General features: G+C 34.3%; 3 protein-coding genes across 3 annotated transcripts; 1 reads left to right on the top strand and 2 right to left on the bottom strand.

Annotated features, from left to right (window-relative positions):
- Positions 1–5,408: 5,408 nt before the first annotated feature.
- LOC140819303 (alpha-galactosidase-like) lies at positions 5,409–8,841 on the top strand. Its single transcript, XM_073179309.1, has 14 exons — positions 5,409–5,739; positions 5,876–5,934; positions 6,027–6,083; positions 6,161–6,299; positions 6,384–6,459; positions 6,580–6,638; positions 6,733–6,798; positions 7,152–7,235; positions 7,309–7,373; positions 7,584–7,666; positions 7,752–7,842; positions 7,934–7,983; positions 8,395–8,535; positions 8,625–8,841. The coding sequence occupies exons 1-14, from the start codon at positions 5,564–5,566 to the stop codon at positions 8,706–8,708; spliced, it is 1,230 nt and encodes a 409-aa protein (XP_073035410.1). The 5' UTR covers positions 5,409–5,563; the 3' UTR covers positions 8,709–8,841.
- A 179-nt stretch (positions 8,842–9,020) lies between these two features.
- LOC140819300 (uncharacterized) lies at positions 9,021–20,332 on the bottom strand. The gene is made up of 7 exons (XM_073179305.1): positions 19,996–20,332; positions 18,796–19,031; positions 13,884–14,556; positions 13,191–13,551; positions 12,567–12,661; positions 11,365–11,559; positions 9,021–9,828 (listed from the first exon to the last, which is right to left on the bottom strand). Exons 1-7 carry the CDS (start codon positions 20,176–20,178, stop codon positions 9,205–9,207), a joined length of 2,367 nt encoding a protein of 788 aa, XP_073035406.1. The 5' UTR covers positions 20,179–20,332; the 3' UTR covers positions 9,021–9,204.
- LOC140819301 (uncharacterized) lies at positions 14,754–17,114 on the bottom strand. Its single transcript, XM_073179306.1, has 4 exons — positions 16,701–17,114; positions 15,805–16,614; positions 15,592–15,710; positions 14,754–15,479 (listed from the first exon to the last, which is right to left on the bottom strand). The coding sequence occupies exons 1-4, from the start codon at positions 16,915–16,917 to the stop codon at positions 15,009–15,011; spliced, it is 1,617 nt and encodes a 538-aa protein (XP_073035407.1). The 5' UTR covers positions 16,918–17,114; the 3' UTR covers positions 14,754–15,008.
- Positions 20,333–21,836: the final 1,504 nt, after the last annotated feature.

Below are 21,836 nucleotides of genomic sequence, written 5' to 3'. Positions count from 1 at the left end.
CACACTCAAATTTTCGAAAGTCTCCCCTAGTCTTCTTAGGAATTTTCGACTACAGCGAAGCGCTGCCGCCGTCCAGCCAGTGAAGTAGGAATTTCGAAGAACCCTAGTTTTTCAAGAATTTAAGGTAAGCGGGCTATTTTAAATTTCGGTTTTATGCATATGAATTTTCGGTTTTGGTTTTAAAAATTCGGTCGAACACCGTCTATACGTTTTTACGAAAGTTGGTACGTTTTGTTGGCACTGTGAGGATTCCCTGAAAATGGGTGGAATTCCAACATATGGCCCTTAACAGTGGGATAGAACTGTTTTATGGCCTCGCCCTTTTAGAGGATTAAAACTTAGGGACTGATATCAGTAAACCATGGAAAGGTGAAAAAATCGTAGTGTTATTATGTTATGAATATGATGTTACGATTATGAAAAGCATGTTATGTTATGATTCGAAATTGTTATAAAATGTTATGTGGTATTCAAATTCCCCCACTTGCTGAGTATTTCCCAAAATACTCACCCCCTTACAATCTTCCCCAGATAAATCTGAAGAACATGTTGAAGAAGAAGAATATGAACAATTTTGGGGATGGTGAATTTTGCGATTTAGTTTAGTTATGTTATTCTTTTTTTTTGGAATTTTAGTACTTTCAATTTTATGTTAGACGCTTCCGCAGATTTATTTTAATTCAGTTGTAAAGACAGTTGTTTTTTTTTTTGAGAAATTATGAAATAAACTTGTTTTCGATTTATACTGTGCTACGAGGCTGGTTGTTTTTAATTGTGTGATTGATAAACAACGCCGATGTCGACTAACCCCGGTCTCGGGGCGTGACACAATTATTAGGAAATAAATTGTTGGGTACAAAAATTGTTCCTACTGGGAAGACTCTTGAGCTGTTATATGGTTTAATATATTTGACTTGCATCGTTACCATCATCTATAGCTTTTGATAAAGCGGAAAACACTCGTTCTTACATTATTCGATTGTAAAAGTAGAAGAAAAAGGATGCATCAACTTTTAGTTTTGAATTGGTCCCTTACATGTTACTCGATTTTTAAATGTAGAAACATTCTTCGGTTTTCAGATATTGTTGTAGATTAAATTATAATTGATTCTTTTCAAATTGAAACAATACGCAATAAAACTCATGAAAGTATTATTAAAAACATTTAAATGAAATATTGGATTTTTTGATCATCAAAATAAAAAAAAATAAACAAAGTTTGATCATTCAGACTGTATAATCGCCACAATGAAATAGTACCCCTACATGCATTTATCACTTTTAAAGAAACGAGGCAGTCGAAGTACCCGCCACCCTGCAGATCTCAATCTAGCGACGGCAATCGCCACAAGAAATAGTGCCTACATGCATTTAGCACTGTATTTTGCAACTAAAAAAAAAAAAAAATAATCTACCTATTGTTTTTATACCATATTGAAAATAATTATAAAAACAAATTTTCATTATTTTGCGTTGGTCTTTGTGGGGACCCGGACGCTAATCAAATTCTTAATCATTATTGGACTAATTAATCAATTAGAAAAAAGGGTCTAATTTTTTTTTTCTTTTTGACATGCGGAACGTAGTGAAATCAAACTAATATACAACTCATTATAAAATAAAGTACAAGTCCTGTACCGTTTACAAATCAGTACAACTAACGTTCAACATCTAAATATCAAGTGTCAAAACCCTATATACATCCAAGTCCGTAGTCTCCACTCTATGCGCCTCATCTCCTGGACCCTGATCCTGTCCCACCTGTTGTCATGTACACATACAAACAAGACAACAGCCGGATAATTTCGGTGAGAATATAATCCCAGTATAAATCAACGAAACATGCAATCATATAAACAAATATAAAGCATGTAACAGGTAACAGCAATATGTATCAAAATCTGAAACATAATCAATTACAGACTGTCGACAATGCTCGTAACTCTACAATTCAGACTAGACTCAATCCTAGTCTAGGGTTCCCGTTTCCCAGATGTGGTGTTCCTATATCGAATTTCGTAATAGAAGGAACAGTGATTCTATTTACTCGATATAACCAAATATGGTGTTCCTATATCGAATTCCGTAATAGAAGAAATTCCAATTCTATTTACTCGATATAACCAAACATCCGGTGTCCTGACCTAACCGTCATAGACTGTAGCTTTATCGCTAATATCCTATCTTGAGACATCGTGCAATGTGCCCGTGGCGATCCCGCCACTATCAGGCACTTCTGTCACAAGATTACTCGTCTTAATACCTGTTATCTATAATTCAAGAAGACAAGTACATCAGTCCAATCAATGCAAATATCAATGCAATAAAGTAAAGTATGTGATTTAGGGAAACTCAAGTCTAAACCGACTCGAGTCGATCTCCCAATACCACATTGACTTATACCTTCCGTTTGTAGTCTCGGTCTGAAGCAATCTCAGTTCTGAACTCAAGACTGTCTTTGTAAATCTGAAATAACATATCGAGAATACTAATATCAATATTCCAATCTCAATTCAATACTGAAACTGATTAATCTGGATTTAATTCAAATCATCGGCATAACGGTACAAACTCAGTATCCCCGTCAATACCACATCACCAGATAATAATTCCCTCAATTCATAATCAAAACCAATACAATCTGATATCATATCTTAGTCAATTAACTTCAGAAAATCACAACAATTTCATAATCAGTCCGTTTCTTAATCTTACTTCGATATATGATGTCTAACATGTCAAGAACAACATATATGAGTCCTATTCAATTCTGACAATATCATAATTCCAAAACATGTCAAAACGTAGTAAAACTTACGTCCAGTTGTAGCCTACGTTGCTATGAACTCGGTACCGAAGTCGGATTCGAAATCAGACGGACGGATTTTTCACAAAAGGCGTAAGGATTTTCCACTCTTTCTCTGAAACTTTCTCTGAAAGTTGCTTCGTTCTCCTTGATTCTGAGGTAAAGAATTCGTTTATAATATATATATCATGCATGTAATGGACGTGTGGCTTATTCTTAGTTCAGCACGTCTCGCGCATATGCGCGACATCAATCGGCGCATATGCGCGAGACCTACTGGTCATCGCACTTAACTTCTCGGTAGCTCGCGCATAGGCGCGCCCCTGTTCGGTGCATATGCGCGAGGAATTCTTCACAACTCTCGGGTACCCTCGCGCCCAACTCTCTGGACTTCTCGCACATGTGCGCGCATGTGCGCCGACTTTTTTGGACGTCTCGCGCATGTGCGCGCGTACTTGACGCTCATGTGCGCCGATGCTACTACCCTTGCACACTTCCAACTCTCATGAAACTCATTTCGTGTCTCGGTTAGCCCTTTCGTAATCACATTAAATTAGTATTCAATACTCGTAAATTAACAGTGATTAATTCTTGGGCATTACAGTCTTTGCTATGGAAAATCATTGTGAATAAATTGAATTTGAAAATTCTTATATTTATATATCTCACATGTTAATATACCAGCCTAAGTCCAAGTAATAAAAAAACTACAAAATGAACTTATTCATATTTAATGTACACAAATTATATAATGAAGATATATTTCGATTAACAATGAAGTAGAGTATATGTTCACATATAATAAATATATAGACAAGAAAAACAATAAATAAAAATATTTTTCTTGACATGAAATTTTTTTTTTGGTTTTTAAAACTTTCTAAAGTGAGATGGAGAATATAAAACACAAAAATATTAACCCTTTTGAGCCACACACAAAAATAGAAATGAAAGAAGAAGTGTTATTTTTCATACAATTAATTCAGTTTCTAAATTAAATGTATTATACTATAAAGTTATATTTACTATTCAAACTTTATAAATGCAATGAATTTATCTCAAAATAAGGATAAATAAATTATCCCGTGAAAATATTTAAACAATTTAGAAAATTAATGACATTAATTTCTAGAGATAATATCAATATGATATTATTAATTTAAATGTGCTACTTATACTTATGAGTTAATATGAAATATTAAAATAGATGTCATAAAAATAAGTAAAAAGATGCTTTATTGACACAAATATTATTATTATTATTATTATAAATTGAAAATAAATGACAACATTAAATCAATTTTTTAGTACGTCATTACTTTTTTATGTGATGATAGATTGTTATAATAATATGTCATTTATATGTTATCAAATTTAAGTGTAATAAATTAAAGGTGACAAGGAAAGTAGAAACATCCAATATCAATTATTGTCGATTTACATTAAAGAGAATAATAGCAAACAATATTGTAAATAAAAAAATTGCAGATCATTGACCGCACAAAAAAATGTAATAATTGAAGATTATAATATAATATATGCATTAATTTAGAGAATATGCCAAATAACAAAAAAAAATGATATGATAAAAAAGATTTGAGAAAAAATTGAGTAGTCCAAATCTTTTTTTTTTTAAATTAAACAAATATGTTTTTTTTTCCAAATTAATTTCAATGCGTAATTAATACAAATTGTCAAAATTTACAATATTATTGTTATTATCTTTTGTTTTGTAACTAATTTTATTTTTAATTCTAATTACTCTAATATATGTTTCTCATGGGCAACGTAGATGTGCATTATTTTTATTATAAATATATAAACAAAGTTTTTTCATATTTATAAAGTTTCTGCAAAAATAATATGTTATAAAAGTAAATATTTATGAGTTCCACCTACTGCATTTTCAAAACAAATAGAAAATAAATCTGTAACTAAATGTGAAGCATTTTCAATTTCTTTTTAAAATTCAAATTGGAATCTGATATTCTGAAAATATAAACTATCTTTAAGTATTTTTATTGATTATATCATTTTATTTACTTTCTATTATGATATTGAGTTTTGTGTTACTTTTATATATTTAATCTCACTACTCTCTATAATATTAAATAAAATATAAACTTTTTCTTATATAATATTATAATTTTCAAATTTTTAAAAGAGTTTCATAGTGAATTTTTAGTATATTAATTGTCTATAAACTTTTATTATTATATATCTTAATTAAAATTAAAATTTTAATATAAATATTTTTTAATATGTCCTCGAAAATAATTAAAAAATTTAAACAAAATTTATTCATCTAATAAATTAAAAAAATTACAAAAAATGTGCATTTTTGAAAAATATTATTTATTATGTAAAATTTTGACAAACAAAATGTTATGTTCATTTGAGTGTTATAAACAATTTTTTATATAATAATTATTTATAATAATATTTAAAATCTAAATATATTTATTATTTTATATCAACAATTTTAAATAGTTATTCAAAAAATAATAATTATTAATTTTACTCGTTACATACATAAAATAATATTTCGTGGTGAAACAATAATCCAATAAAAAAATAGAGTGGTGGAGTCGATGTTGACTAAAACTGCATAAAAATTGATAAAGAAACTTGCCTTCATCTCCTGTGTCCTCTTCATTCTTCATGGTTGACTTCCCGGCATCTTTTGTAAGCCATTGAAGGCCCTTTCTGTGTGTGTCATCCATTTACATTCGGAGTAACATCGTTGCCGATCAAAATATGGGTGGGAAGTTAGCAATTGATCATCGTTTACTTTGCACTTCAAAGGTACGAGGAATATTGCTACTGGTCGTTGCATTATGGTGCATCTGGCTCGTTGGGATTGCGCCGTTTACTCGAAAGAAGAAGAACTTCTTAACCAAGAATGAAGAGCTCGGCCTAACTCCACAGATGGGGTGAGATTAGTTCTTCGAAACTCGTCGAAAACGTGGGGACTTTTGTCACTCAGTATCACAAAGATAGGGGGTCGCTTGTATATTTGTCTGGTTTCAATGTTTTCTATTGTTATTGTAATGATGAATTCTTCTTCAGATGGAACAGCTGGAATCATTTCAAGTGTGACATTGAGGAAACACTGATTAGAGAAACGGGTGACTCCATTTCTTGAATCTTGAATCAATAATGGATCATAAATGTTATGGTCCAAAAAATTTAGTTTTATGTTGCATGTTTCTTTTGACAGCGGATGCCGTGGTGTCAACCGGGCTTGCTGCTCTAGGATATGAATATATAAATCTCGGTATGTTAACATCGAACGAGCTTCGATTATTCATGTAACATGTTATTTCTTGGTGATGATTTCCTTTATGATTTAAGATGATTGCTGGGCTGAACTGAATAGAGATTCTCTGGGGAATTTGGTTCCAAAGGCATCTACATTCCCTTCGGGGATCAAAGCACTGGCGGATTACGTTCACGGAAAAGGATTAAAGCTTGGAATTTACTCTGATGCAGGGTAAACATTTGTTTTCTTAACTAATAAATCACATCAAACAACATATTCCATGATTCTGTGGCAACATGATCATATTATTTGCAGGACTCTGACATGTAGTAAACAAATGCCAGGGTCCCTTGGATATGAAGAACAAGATGCAAAAACTTTTGCATCATGGGTAGGACTATGTTGTTAATACATACATACATACATATATATACATGCGTGCGCACGTTATGTGTGTGCGTGTTTTCAAGAGTTGCATATGACGGCACAAGCAAGCTAATATAAATGACAGGGTGTAGATTACTTGAAGTATGACAACTGTAACCATGATGGTACCAGCCCCAAAGAAAGGTGATATTTTTACTTGTTCCATTGAAGTTTAATAAAATTTTCTTATTATAAATGGCTCATCTAACTAAGGGTGATTTATGGTTCGGTGAAGTAGATATCCTGTTATGGCAAAGGCTTTAATGAGTTCAGGGAGATCCATCTTCTTCTCCCTCTGTGAATGGTAAGTTATGATTCTTATGACAGCAATGGAGGACTATTAATATCGACGTTTCTCTTATATTACTTGGTTATAGCATGACAACAGGAAGAAGCTAAGTCGTTTGGCCATGAGGCCTAAGCGACGACATGGAGAAATGCTGATTTAGGTGAAAAGTAGGAAATATTCATATTAGATTCGCGAAAGTCTTGTTAAAGATGGATTTTGATTGATTTCTGGTATTCACACTTGTGATACCAAATTTGATTAAAAGCTTCTTACCATGAGATACCAATAGTTTATAGGCAATAAGAGGTAACAATTTTCATGGACTTACTTGGAACAGAACTCATATATCTTCGAACTCCAAATCGCAGGGGACGAGAAGATCCTGCAACCTGGGCCAAGTCTCTAGGGAACAGTTGGAGAACAACTGGAGACATTAAAGATATCTGGGAGAGGTGAACAAACTGTTTTCTTGCTACCCTTTCAACTCAACTTAATTATTTTCATTGAGTACTTGTGCTTTTATAGCATGACTTCCCGGGCAGATCTTAACGACAAATGGGCGTCATATGCTGCACCGGGTGGATGGAATGGTAAACTTACGCTCAACCCCTAAGTTGTGTCATATGGCATTCAATACTAGGAAACTAAAACCAATGATGTATAAAATTGTTTCCTTTGTTATGACACCACACAAGTAATTAGAATTATATGGTAACTATGTATTTCATACAAAGTGGGGAAACACGAACTACATTTATCCTAACAAGAATCTTGAAGTTCTGACTGCATGATTTTGGTAGATCCTGATATGTTGGAAGTTGGAAATGGCGGCATGACAACCGAAGAATATCGATCACATTTCAGCATATGGGCATTAATGAAAGTAAGTGACAACACTAGCTACCTAGTCCACAAAACAAGGATAAGTTGCACTAAATGGACATTCTTGATATATTTTTTGGCATTAGGCGCCTCTTTTGATCGGCTGTGATGTTCGATCAATGGACAATGTAACTCGTGCAATTCTAGGCAACGAAGAGGTTATTGCAGTCAACCAGGGTGAGTAATGGAGAAAAAAGTTGGTGGCTATTGCTTTGCATTGTCTGAGAAATCAAACATCAGTATTGACAATTCTTTGGCATATTTGCAGATAAACTTGGTGTTCAAGGGAAGAAGATCAAGAAAGATGGAGATTTAGAGGTTAGAACATTTCACACCCCATCCCCTATGGGTTAACAAGTGAACCGCTGCTCGATCAAATTTTATTAATAATCTTTTCAAAAGCAAGGACCGATACAAAAAGGGTAGTCACATTTTTTGTCCATATTGGTTGGGACCAAAATCATTTTCCTCCCTTTTGTTTGCAATACGGCCAGAAATTCCATTTGCTTACAAATTTTTTTTTAGCATTGTAAGAAGTAGAAGAAAAAAGGGCGTGTGGAGATATAAGATCGGCCCAAATAGTTCTAATACAAGGAATTAAAAATGATTTTATCCTTAAACAACAAAGACTCAAAATCATTAACGGCCATAATTTGAATGATCTAGCTTATAAGTAACTAGCTTCTCAAAAGGGTTCAAATTAACAAATTGATTCGATTATGAATGCAGGTATGGGGAGGAGCTCTGAGTGGGAATAGAGTGGCAGTTGTTCTGTGGAACAGAGGATCCTCCGAAGCCACCATCGCAGCTTACTGGTCAGACTTAGGACTCGACCCATCAACTGAAGTTGATGCAAGAGATTTATGGGATGTAAGAATCAAACATCATTTCCATTATTCTTTCTTTTTTTTAGAAATAAAAAGAAAAATAAGAGTTAACCATGTTTTTTGCCTGTGCAGCATTCAACAAGCTCAGCCAAAGGAAAAATCTCGGCTAGCTTAGCTTCCCACGACTGTAAAATGTACGTTTTGTCTCGAAAATGAAATATGAAGGAGTATCGGGTTTAAATTGCAAATATAGGTCCTTCCTTTGTTACGATTGAATCACGCAAAAGCAACAAATTTGGTTTGTGCTGTATTTAATTAATGATACTAAAAATATGGAGTTTCTCTTTTCTCTGTCTCGAGCAACATAGCAGCGCAGAGTACTTGATCTAAATGCTAAGCAAAACTTCGGTATCCTTGATTTTTACAAGGGTTATTATACAAGAGTATACAACATGAAAAAATGGAGGAAATTATGATTCCTTGTATAATATCAGATCAATCACATGCCAAGGACCAGGAAAACTCGTGTAATATCTAAGTCATCCATTGCCTAAAAAAACACTGTAGTTGGTGCTATACAAGTTTGATGGAGCATCTCTTAAGATCAAAGGCTTTTCTTTTGCGCACTTCACTATTCAAGAAGCTGAATTTGAACAGCTCGATCTCAAAGCGGGCCAGCCAGCAATTGCATTTAGGATCTTAAACTTCATCCTCATGGTGCCCTCATTCTCTCCACGAAATTTCGGCCCTTCTCTTCGATGTGACGCCTCCTGACCTCAAGTTTTTCCCCCATTTTCTTACCTAATCCAAACATTCGCTCTTTTGTACCAATTCTTTTAGGTCTTGTATCATCTTCTTCTGTGTTATGAATATGTAGTCCCTCTAAAAACTCGTGTGACTGGGACGTAAGAGCATCTGGCTTATCTTCTATGCTCCGAGGAACAAAACCTTGGAGTTCATTTTTAACTAGAGGGGATTTAAGTTCTTCGTAAGAACCATCTTTCGCTGTCAAGTCGTGCATGGGGCTTGATGAAGCTGCAAGAGGTTCCACAGATTTACTAGTTGTTGCTGGGACATGACCAACATTTTTTGATTTTTCCATATTGGTTTCTGATCTAGGGGGAATTCCATGATTGGCTTCTACGTCGTGTGTTGCTTCCCCAGATTGGAAGCTCGGTACTTCTCGTTTTGTGCTATTAGTAACAGAATCTTGATTATTTTTATACCAAATGAATGGAGCGACATTCCTAGGGACCCAGTCATCTTTCTCGGCTAACATCCAAGGAATGCCAAGACTCTCACGGTTAGGAAGAACCAAGGTTTCACGAATAGCCACCTGAAAGAAAGATGTGGGGATAAGTCTAGGATTCCTGATGATCGTGGAAAAACAAACTCTGCATATAGAAGATCAAGAAAAGTGCTCAGTGGCAAACAAGCCCATGACATGTACATATTGATGCATAAATCTCCATGATTTTGCTCAGATCAAGATGAAATATGTAAGACCGAACATTTGTCATTTTACCAAAAGTTATAGCTGGTGCTAGTTGTGCATCTCAAATCTTTTAAACCATATACCAGCTCAAGCACCACGTTTCGATCGATCTAGTCAACAGAGACAATTATTGCATCCGACAATATTCCTCCCAATAATTGCACTATTTGCAATCAATGAGAATCGAACCCGTGAATTTGACTTTAATATCAATTATAGGACCGAGTGTTACCGTTTTACCAAAAGTTTTACCATTGTATATTCAAATATTTTAAACCGTACAATAACTCAAACACCACCACGTTTTGACTGTTCTATCCAGCAGAGACAATTATTGCACCCAACAGAGTATTTCAAACCGTTTGGAGATTCAGCATATGCTACTATAACAAGAATAATGCTATGACTTCAACTCTTAGATTGGGCGGAGAATAATGGTTTGGATGAATAATGGTAGATATTGCCAAGATGACCAAGTCACTTCCATAACACCATCATGTACAGTTCATTACCTTTCCGTGCATATTTTTGTCAAACAAATAAAACGTAAAAATAGCAAAACATATATTATCGCAACTATTATCCAAATTATTTATTTACGCTATTGAACAATTAAACATCAAATGTAGTGAAAGTATGTGTGCTGAAACAATTTAAAAAATACATCTGTATAATTCCTATCATATATCAATCAATGAACTCCAATGCCCACGAAAATATTCCATTTCCATGCTGGTGTTGCTTACAGTGTTAATCTAACGTATATTCAATGATATAATATTAATCTAAGAAAAAATGCTCATTCGGCTAAGTGTATTGACGAGACGGAACAAAATCATATAATATTTCATCTTGGGAATCACGTATTATCAATATCACTGAAAACTCAATAATCATGTTGATTAATCAATTTACCACTTGTGAAAGAAGAATGATAATTAAGGTGTTGATACATGAGGGTAACAAATCTATGGTTTTTTTTTCTAAATCTTTCCCGTGTTCATTTATTATATTTTTGTATATACTACCCATTTATTCGTCATTCCATGCCAGATTTAAGGTCCATCTCACTGCTTTTCCCATTCCATGCCAAAATGGGCAACAGAGCCAAAGGCAATACGTGATGTTTAAAAAAAGTAAAAAAAGTGGCCCTCAAGCAAAATATAATTTTTAAATGAAATATGAACAACCACATGAACAACAAGTGGAACGTTCGGGTTTTTGGATTTGGATAAATAGGTATGAAAAGGAAATTGGAGAAACTATAAAAATAAGTGAGAAAGATACCACAAGATACACGAAAATTTGCATTTATGGAAATAGTTATACGTAGGGATATGACAATAAAGAAATATTATTAGCAAACAAAAATCTAACCTTAAATCGACTAATCAGCAACAGGGCAAGGTGCCCACTTGTGATTTTGCGGTCTCCAACAGAAGAATCCAAGTTAAAATCAATATCAGGCATAGATGTGAACCCAAACCAAATTTGATCTGACGGTGGAGGCTTCACGTACAGTCGCATGGTTCCACGAAGAGAAGAAATCTTGATCCTTAATGTGATAGGAACCTTCACCCAATAAAGAATAATAAAGATAGAGACGAAATTCCACATTTTGTTGCAATTCATGGCTTCGTAGAAACAAGCATTTGTGACATTATTCCCAAACTATGGAGGTTAAAGGAACTAAATGACAACAGAATCGTCCAAAAGACCACATTTGTGCATCTCCTGGAATACCAAAACTACCAAAAACCCCTCTCTCTCCACCCCCTTGCACACTTTTAAATAGTAAAATAAAATTATTGGTCCACATATAACACTAACTCACTCCAACAAACGTGCAGAAGGGGGATGAGATGAAAAGAAGAAAATGAAAAAGCTAAAAGTAGTGCAATTTATCTCCATCAAACAGTTACTGTTCAATGACATGCAATCAAGGGGGTGGTTTCTCGCGCAAGTGTGTTGGGGAGGCTCAAGAATATGGATTAGTTCAAAAGGCCAGCCAAAAGGCAAACATTAATGAATTATTTCTTTATTAAACACCAGATGGATGAAGTGAACAAATTAAGTCATATATCCTCTTGTAGAGCAGGCATACTTTTTAAATAAGACTATGACAGTCAATGAATCTGATATAATCTGAAATCAATTTCTATTATATTCAATTAGCACATATTTAGTGACTGATTAAAAAGGATTATAAATATTTGAACATGAATAGTTGGAATTTAAGCTTTTACGATCAATCTAATCATCGAAATCTGGATATAATAAATTAAACAATTCTAATTTTTTAATAAACTTGCTCCATCACATTTTCACGATCTCTTTCGAGTTAAACGAAAACTTTATGGGGAATTTTAAGTAGCCCAAAATTGAATTCCACCAAACTGAGACACGCTGGACCAACAAATTCACCAAGTATACACCACATGCTGAAATCTTAAGGAAGAGAAAATGCATTGGCTACAGTCTAATGCTATGTATCTAAACATAATAGCAGGTCCGTTTCAACATGAAATAGATTGATTGATGGATGAAACACCTACAGAAGAAAGGAGGCATTTACAGACCTGTGAGACCTGTCTGGCGATAGAATGCAGCATAGACTTCCATCTAGACGTTTGAGATGATACATTTTGAATACTTTTGGGATTGTCATTCTCACCTGTGAATTTTTTAAGGTAATATAAATGACAAATGGTAATATAGATGACACATGGTGAGAAAAGTAAACAAAATACCTTTGACGAAAGCCCAAGACGATTATGATACAGTTTAAGGAAACAACATTTAACAAAACAGTTCATTCAGATGACAAAAAGATTCTATTTCTTATTATGCTCCAAGTCAATTATGATACCGTCTAAGGAAAAGACATTTAACAATTCAGCTCAGTTGACCTCTAGTACAGCATCGAACCAACAATTGAGAAAAGGTATATAGGGTCTATAAATTATTTTAAACGCAGGGCTGGATTTTCATGTACCCAAAAATTGAACGATCAGATGCTAGGCCACAATTAACAAACAGATTCAAAACTCATACTTCCTTCAAAAAATTTATATGTGTTTCAATAATTTTGGAGTAACTATCAATATGGTCACAAGATAGCTCAATTGTCATCGTTGTTCAGCATAGCATAGTACGACATATGATACAACACAAGTCAAACTGCACTGAATTAACAAAACCACCTGGCCCAGGTTTTGCTTCATCTTTTTGTTTTGTTTCATCCATCACCTCTTCAGAATGCTTCAGTTGTTCTCCAATACTTTCAAAATCTGCAAGGATACCAGATGTGACATCACCAACCTCATTCGTCTCCAACTGCATTTTTTCTCCTTCCAATTCCAGTTCTCGAACTTCAAGCCTTGTCTCAAAATTAAGAATTGTGCCTCCTAAATAATCTACATCAATTTCCAAGGCCCACATCTCAGTCATATTTGAGGGATGGACCCTCATCGCAAGAATTCGTGGAGGCAGAGTACCAGGATCCATAGCTGTACATGTGACTTCACCGATGTAATTGGGCATTCGCATGTTGGATAATGCTTTCTATAGCATTGCATGGTACAAAAATTAGTCACATACACGAAACATACTCATACACTGATTTTAGCATCAGTGTATGAACTGCATGAATACATACCTTTAAAGTAACGTCCTAATTTTTGATGGAAAAATTTTAAACTCATCATAAAGGAAAAACAAATAAGAACCCAAAGATTTTAACGGATACCGGAGATATCAACTGCAATTTCACGTTCTATATGCAAGTTAAAATATGCTCTTACATTATTATGGATGTATAACTTGTGGCACATTTTGTCAAACATGGTCTAATGTGCTTCAGCATATGGAACTAGGAACAAATAGATATTACAAACCTGTATCCTTTGTTGCATTGAATCCTTAATCTTCGGATTATTTTTCAAGTCAAAGAAAAGTCGTGAAATTAACAGGTTCAAACACATTGTTCCTTCATCAAAATCTGCATCAGATATTCCAGATAAATGGTTTCTGCTTCCTGAATCAGTTGATGTTGAAATTGATGACGACAACCAAGTATCATCAACAGAAACATTCAGAGGTTTTTCTATTGAGGCAACTTTTCGTGAACCATAGGAAAGAATCGAGTCTTGGAACGAGCGAGATTTCACACTTAATTTTTTATCTTCGTGGCCTGATATTGAAGTGCCACCAAGTTTATATTCTTGCTCTTTTTTAGTAGCCTTCTTTGCAAGTTTTTTCAGGAACTGGCGAACTTTTGATGAAGAGTTGTCAACTTTTACCGACTTATCAAGTAATTCAGCACCGAAACCTGCAGAGGGCCTCAAAACCGAAGGGCATCCCACATTTAGTGCTGCTAGGTATTTCTGAAACTCCACATTCAAAGTGGAAAACCACCTATTTCTGTCGTCATCATCACATGAAGCAAGACGAAGTGCTTTACACCAGGATTCCTTCTCCCAAGATGTCTCGAGATATAGGTAAACAATGTTATATCCCTTATATACAACTGAATCCTTGCTCTCCAATCTGATTGGGTACCTTTTAGCCCTGTTACAAGAAAAGGAAAACTAATCTAAGTTACAACTCTTCCAGAAATTGAAACATAAAACATTAGAAGAAGATATAGTCAATCGAAAATTCCAGAACAATAAATTTCAGCAATCCAAATGGGATCCAGGAAATTAATAAAAGTAAGTTGAAGGATTTTAATTTGGAGACCCATGAAAAAATAGATATAATTTCAGAGTACCCATGTAGATAGATCATAGTTGTCAAGGGCGCAAGGCGCACCAAGGCGCACAAGGGCTCTGGAGCCTGAGGCGCAAGGCGCAAGGCGAGGCGCGCGCCTTACCGAAGCAAGGCGCCCGTTTTTAATTATTTAAAAAAATATATTTATCTTAGAATAATATATTAAAATATGAAATAATTAAGTCACAATGTCACACAAAACAATAAATAATTAATAAGCTCATAATAATAAGTAACAAGATTAAAATTCTTCAATCATCTAAATCAAGTTCATCTTCTTCCATCGAATCATCAGAGTCCCTAGAACTTTCGGACTTGTATTCTTCTTGATCTTCACCACTTTCTTGATCAACATCAATTTCTTCTTCCTCTTCATCCAAAAGATGTGAAATTGGCCTTTTTCTGGTTGTTTTGGATGTAGATGCCCTTACCTCGTTTGAAGAAGATGAAACACGAGATCTAAAACCATAAATCGGTTCCCCAACCCCAGCCGCTCGGCCTACATCACCCCATGTCAAATCATCATCCCCAAAGACTAGATTATTTTCTTCATTGTCCAATCTCCCCATCAACCATTCATTGCTATCATCGATATCATCCAATGAAATAGGATCAATTTTGTCGCGCAAATCATATCGACGTTTCAATGCCCTGTTATATTTAATGAAGACTAGATCATTCAAACGCTTCTGCGCCAACCTGTTTCTTCTTTTCGAATGAAGCTGCAAAAATTTTAAAATACATTCATCCTTCATGAATTGTTCGAAATAATAACTACAATTAATATGTCAAGACTCAAGAGTATCTATTTAATGTTAAAATTTAAATACTTACATGCTGAAACATACTCCAGTTCCGCTCACAACCAGAAGCACTGCACGTAAGACTGAGAATTCTAACAGCAAAATCTTGCAATTGTGGGGTCGTAGAACCATAAGCCAACCACCATTCAGCTGTCAAATGAGATAAACAAAATTTCGAAGTTAAAATTCTTAAAGTTTTCAACAATATGTTATGATCTTGAAATAAAAAACAAGAATTAATTACCTGGTGATAATTTATTTCTATGTCTAATAGCCATAGAACCGCCAAAAAGCCCATCAGCATTTTTATATTTTGAGAGTTGATATGTGATTTTATCTTGAACGTCAACATCTTCACACATCTTTTCAACACACTCGTACAACCCCTTCATAACTTCAGCATCTTTTTCTATCTCTGGATTCGTATAAAAGAATTCCGGGTTCAAAAAGTAACCAGCTGCATGCAAAGGCTTATGAAGCTGATCCGTCCACCTTTTATCAATGATTTCAAAAATCTTCTGGTACTTCTCTTTATTGTTGTTGAAAGCCAAAGCAATAGCCTCCTTAGCTCGATCCATAGCCTCGTATATATACCCCATGGCAGGTTTTTTTTCACCATCAACTAATCGAAGCACTTTAATAATTGGGCCACCAACTTTAATGGCATAAACAACATGATTCCAAAACGAAGGCATCAATATAATCTCTGTTGCACGTTTACCTTCTACCTCCTTCGCAAATCGACTCGTGTTCCACTTTTCTGAAGTGAACATCTTTCTTAAATTCACCTTCTGTTTTTGAAACCTTTTTAAAGTCAAAAAAGCAGTGGCAAAACGAGTTTTCCCAGCCCTAATCATTTCTCTTTGACCTGTGAATTCTCTCATCATGTTCAAGACTTGTGGCCTATTATATATATAGCCATTCACCATCATCCCCCTTTCATAAACCTTCTTCAGTACAGGAATTTTGAACAAATCTTCAAGCATTAAATCCAAACAATGGGCAGCACATGGAGTCCAGAATATGTGTGGAAATCTTATCGTCAAATACTTCCCTGCATATTAAAGATTAATGTTATTGCTTATAAATAAAAAATTTAATACTTATTACAAAGTAATATCTTGAATTCACATTTCATACCTGCTGAAATATTTGCAGAGGCATTATCTGTAACCAGTTGAACAACATTCTTTGGACCAATTTTCTCCACATACTTTTCAAGTAAGTCAAACAACTTGAGACCGGTATGAGAAAAGCCGGATGCATCCACAGATTCCAAAAATATTGTCCCTCTTGGACCGTTCACCAAAAAATTAATTAAAGTTCTATTTTTTCCATCAGTCCATCCGTCAGCCATTAATGAACATCCATATTTTTTATAGTCTGCCTCGTACTCTTTCAAAAGGATTTTCGTACTTTGTATTTCTTTATTTAAATAAGTTACCCTAACTTCATGGTAACTTGGGGGCTTCCAATCATGAGTACAATAAGATGCAGCTCTACAAAATTCCTTAAAACTATCATACTTTACAGCATTGAACGGTTGGCAGCCACCACCGCGCTGCATGTAGCAATATATTTTTTTAAAAAAATAAAAAAGTGGAAAATTCGAGAGACAATTTGTAAAATAACATCATTGCCAATTATTTTCTAAAGATGAGCTATGATACTCTCGAACATACACATAGTTATTGGATTTATCATGCCATAAAAAATATATTAAACTCTTAAAGGTAGTGGGATCCCTGGTTTGTCTAAATATTAAAAAATATTAAAAGATATTAAAGGCAGTCCAATTGATATTATTGATTACGTGTTCCGGTTGCATGGATTCAAGACATGTGTAGTTTTAAATTTCATTTTAATTTAATAAAGCGGTCCAATCAAATATGCTTTGATTTCTGCATGTCTTTCTCCCAGTTCTCTATCTTTCTTTGCACATGTGCTACATTCTTTAATATGAATTCTAAAAGAGGTACCGGCACTTCTGCTTTTAAAAAGTAAAAATAGAAATAAGATATCGACAATATCAAGAACCGATACCTGAGCTTCTTCACTAACTGGTTCTTGACCTTTCTCTTGTCTTATTCACGCTGCCGTCACTCGTCACGTTGTTGGCTGTATTCTGTGGTAGTCTTCACAGCTTTGTCGCTTATATAATTTCTTACATAGGCTGCTAGGGTTTGGGATTGGGCTGGGCTTTTGACCTTTAAGTTTATATTAAAAAAAAAACAAAACAGAATTTAAAAAAAAAAACAATCTCAGGCGCGACTAAGGCGCGCCCGAGAGCCCTTCCAAGGCGAGCCCAGGCGCGCGCCTGGGCTCGCCTTTGTAAATCGTTGCGCCTGGGATTGTCCCAGGCGCAACACCCGCGCCTGGTGGCGCCTCTCGCCTCAAGGCGAGAGGCGCTCGCCTTTGACAACTATGAGATAGATAAACTCCTAAGAAAACTGAAAACTGTATCCTTTTTTATTTACTGTATTATTGCCATGAATATAGTCTTATCATCACTTAGATTTCTGATAACAAACTCACATATCCTTGAAGGCATGAGGCAAAATAAAAATTCTTACAAGCAGAAAACATCAAGTCAATAACTAGATAAGCCAAACCAAGCCATTAATTTAACCAAGATCAGTATTATCCATGAAACGGGTCTTATTTTCCTTTAAAGTATGTCACTGAGGAAGAGTCTTATTGGTTTACTCATTGTTCGATAGTCATATTCAAAATCTATAGCTGACCTATTTATAGGAATTTTTTTCGAGTCTATAACGCTTATATGATCTATTTGGTTAGATTAAGCTCCTTATTAGAAAACAGTGTGCTGTAAATTCTCACAAACTGGCAAGTATAAATGTTTCTTGCCTACATTTTAGCTAAAAAACCAGGAATATGTCAAATTCTTAAGGATTACTGCTTGAAGCACTCAATAGCAGAAACTAGAACATCCAAGAGCTCAGAACCAGCCAAATTATAACTGTACTCATAATCAAAACAAGAATTTTGTTCTTCCCCTTTGAGTCAGAACACATTCTACTCACTGATTATTAGTAAGGTATTCTTTGAATGAAATAAAATATGAAAAAACCCAACAATATGCCCATTAATCCTCTACAAGGAAAGGCATAACAATCACAACATAATATACCAAATGTCGTATCAATGTGACTAGGTTCTGAGTCATTCGACATTTTTAAGTCCACTAAAATGTGTCTAGAAATAATAAAATCACCATTTTTTTGAGGACAAGCTTGTTGCAGAAACAGCAGCAATTTTGCAGCACTTGAGTGAAATCTTTGCCTCGGAACCATCGGACTCGGTTAGAATCAGGCAACGATCTTTAAGTTTTGCATATTTTTTTACAGGTGAAACATCCAGGATATCTTTTCTCCGCCTTTGCTCCACAGGCAATTTGCCATCACACCAAGATTTTGGAACTTTTTCTGGTTCTAAAACCCATAGAGCCCCCTGGACAAAGCAACACAATTCAATGAAAAAGAACACGAAAACAGGTTAAATATGGTGTAGAAAATTAAAACACAGCAAAATTTCTAACTAGTGCGAAGGCCAGACACGAGTAGAGATATAAGAGGTTTAAGAGGAAGTCGAAGAACATAATGCAAGCAAAAGGGGCACACTATGATTTGACAATTTATTACTAAAAGAAGAATGATAAACTAATTTTACTGTAACTCCCCCATCCCATGGTTTTTGCTAGATTTCAAACGAGAAACTTTACTGTTATTATAATGACATGTCTGTGACGTACCAATTGCATCAAGTTGTTTCGGAAAAGGTGTCCTAACAAGCCCAAGAAAATAATTATATACTAGAAGAAATCAGATTAACAAAATCAGTTTTTGGTGCAGTTGAAAGGAAGATGTCAACCATCAAATCCCATGAACAATGAAGCGGAGGTTGGTGACATCCATGGGCTGTTAATCTTGCCTCAGATCCAGTAACAGAAGTTGGGTCTTCAGCATGGATATAAGCCTACTAGCTAAACCAACTACTGAACCATTCTTGTACATTTAACAAATGTAAAGGGAATATTCGCTTGAATTTCAACACACATGGATATGAGCCCCTGTGATGGGAAAGAATATTTGGAAGTAGGAGAGCATTCCCACAAAGATTTTTTCAAGGGGCAAAGGCATATTTACGAACTAGAACAATGCATTTGAACAGAAAGATAATCAAGAAAAAACGCGGCTTCATTTTCATCATAATCGCATAATCGCCTAACTCTAATTCAAGTACGATTGATATTCCACCTCATGATTCTTCGTTTCAGAGTCAAAACAGTAACGGAAACGACTACATCCTAGAGACACAGACACAGAATTGTATAAACCCGACATCTAAAGATGATAAACAGATAAATAGTCAATTCACCAATAAAAACACAACACAAATTGCCATGATTGATCACCTGCTTTTCATGTAAAGATGAACTGAGGTCGTCATACAGAACGGACGCCGCATCCTTGGCCCTGATTTCTTCTCGCTCAACTTTCCGAGTCAAACGGCGTAAAAAAATCCAGAGCCCCACCGCCTCCACTGCGACAGCGGTAACCGCCCCGAGAACGAAAACCGCCAGCAGAAGCAGCACCATTGCTACACCACCACTTGGTGATTCACTCCGAAAACCGCAATCGAATCCCGTTACCAAAACGAATTGATTCGAAGAGCTCGATCTATTGAATTAGCAAGTAGAATTGAATAACAGCGAGTCAAACAATTATTTATTATTTAAAGAATAAGTGCAAACCGCCGCATGAACATGGATAACTAAGATTTCATACAAAAATGAATTTTTTAAAATATACTAAGTGAGAAAGAAGTGGCATATGACAAAGAACTAGTTAGATATCGCGAATTAATTTTATGAGATATATATTTAATTCGATTTATTCAAAAAAATATTATTTTTTCTGTCGAAAGTATCAATTTTTTTTTTTTTTTGTAAATATAGATTAAGTCTATTTATCTTACGAGTAGGTCTCTTGTAAGACGGTCTCATGAATTTTTATCTGTGAGACAGGCCAATTCTACTGATATTCACAATAAAAAGTAATAATCTTAACATAAAAAGTACTATTTTTTCATGGATGACCCAAATAAGATATATATCTCATAAAATACAAATCGTGAGACCGTCTCACACAAGTTTTTGTCTTTTATCTATATAAGATGAGACTTATCCATTATATTAAACTCATCTCTCAACTGAAAAAATATAATAGAATGACTTTAAAAAAATATTATAAATTTAATATTCAAATTTACAAATGGTATACAAAATATTTGATGGATTATAAGGCTAACATATAAATTTTATAAAATACTCAATTTAGTCATTTACGTCCTAATGTTTGGCAAAAAATTGTGTGAGACGGTCTCACGGGTCGTATTTGTGAGACGGATCTCTTATTTGGGTCATCCATGAAAAAGTATTACTTTTTATGCTAAAAGTATTATTTTTTATTGTGAATATGGGTAGGGTTGACCCGTCTCACAAATTATGATCCGTGAGACGGTCTCATATGAGACCTACTCGTAATGTTTAGTTCTTTAACTTGTCAAATTTGTGTTTTAGTCTTGTAACTTTATATTTTGTTATCTTTTAGTCTTATTTCGTCGGAACAATGACGTGTGAACCAAAACATACTGATATGGTATAAGAAAAACTGATATGATATAGAAGAAAACACGAAAATTTTCTCATCTCTTTTTTATAACTTGGAGATATATTTGAAATGTTGGACACGAAACCATTCCTAACAAGTCTTGGTCATGCTCTCTAGTTCTATCTCCTTTAAAGTCTATATTCTCAAAAGTATTTTTATGAGTTAGGTGCATCGTTCGACCAGATTTTTGTAGACTTTTTCCCCAAGGACCGAAACGAATGGAGTATTATCTAAAGTTATTTCATTAAAAATTATTAAAAAAGAATGAAAAAAAATTCATTTAAGTCAAAACTTGGGGATATATTGATAAAAATATCGTGATATTATAATTGTAAATGTCGATGTATCGATATATAAATATTTATATTTATTTTTGTTGTAATTATATATATATTTTAAAAAGTAGGTCTTTTGTGAGACGGTCTCACGAATCTTTATTTGTCAATTCTACCGATATTCACAATAAAAAGTAATACTCTTAGCATGAAAAGTAATATTTTTTCATGGATAACTCAAATAAGAGATCTGTATCATAAAATACGACATGTGAGACCGTCTCACACGTGTTTTTGTTTAATTTAAA

This window comes from Primulina eburnea, chromosome 18 (assembly GCF_022965805.1).
Source record: "Primulina eburnea isolate SZY01 chromosome 18, ASM2296580v1, whole genome shotgun sequence".
NCBI classification, from domain to species: Eukaryota; Viridiplantae; Streptophyta; class Magnoliopsida; order Lamiales; family Gesneriaceae; genus Primulina; species Primulina eburnea.
This window is presented reverse-complemented; position numbering and strand designations above follow the sequence as displayed.

Bases quoted from the DNA above. Each gene is read 5' to 3' on its own strand.
- LOC140819303 (XM_073179309.1), top strand. From the start codon at position 5,564: ATGGGTGGGAAGTTAGCAATTGATCATCGTTTACTTTGCACTTCAAAG. The intron at 5,935-6,026 runs GTGACTCCATTT...TTCTTTTGACAG, and splicing joins AACACTGATTAGAGAAACGG to CGGATGCCGTGGTGTCAACC. The intron at 6,084-6,160 runs GTATGTTAACAT...TTATGATTTAAG, and splicing joins ATATGAATATATAAATCTCG to ATGATTGCTGGGCTGAACTG.
- LOC140819301 (XM_073179306.1), bottom strand. From the start codon at position 16,917: ATGGCTGACGGATGGACTGATGGAAAAAATAGAACTTTAATTAATTTT. The intron at 16,615-16,700 runs GTATGAAATGTG...TTTAATATGCAG, and splicing joins CTCTGCAAATATTTCAGCAG to GGAAGTATTTGACGATAAGA. The intron at 15,480-15,591 runs GTAAGTATTTAA...AAATTTTTGCAG, and splicing joins ACTGGAGTATGTTTCAGCAT to CTTCATTCGAAAAGAAGAAA.
- LOC140819300 (XM_073179305.1), bottom strand. From the start codon at position 20,178: ATGGTGCTGCTTCTGCTGGCGGTTTTCGTTCTCGGGGCGGTTACCGCT. The intron at 14,557-18,795 runs GTGATTTTATTA...TTCTTGTAACAG, and splicing joins AGCTTGTCCTCAAAAAAATG to GGCTAAAAGGTACCCAATCA. The intron at 12,662-13,190 runs GTGGTTTTGTTA...AAAAATTCACAG, and splicing joins TGAAGCAAAACCTGGGCCAG to GTGAGAATGACAATCCCAAA.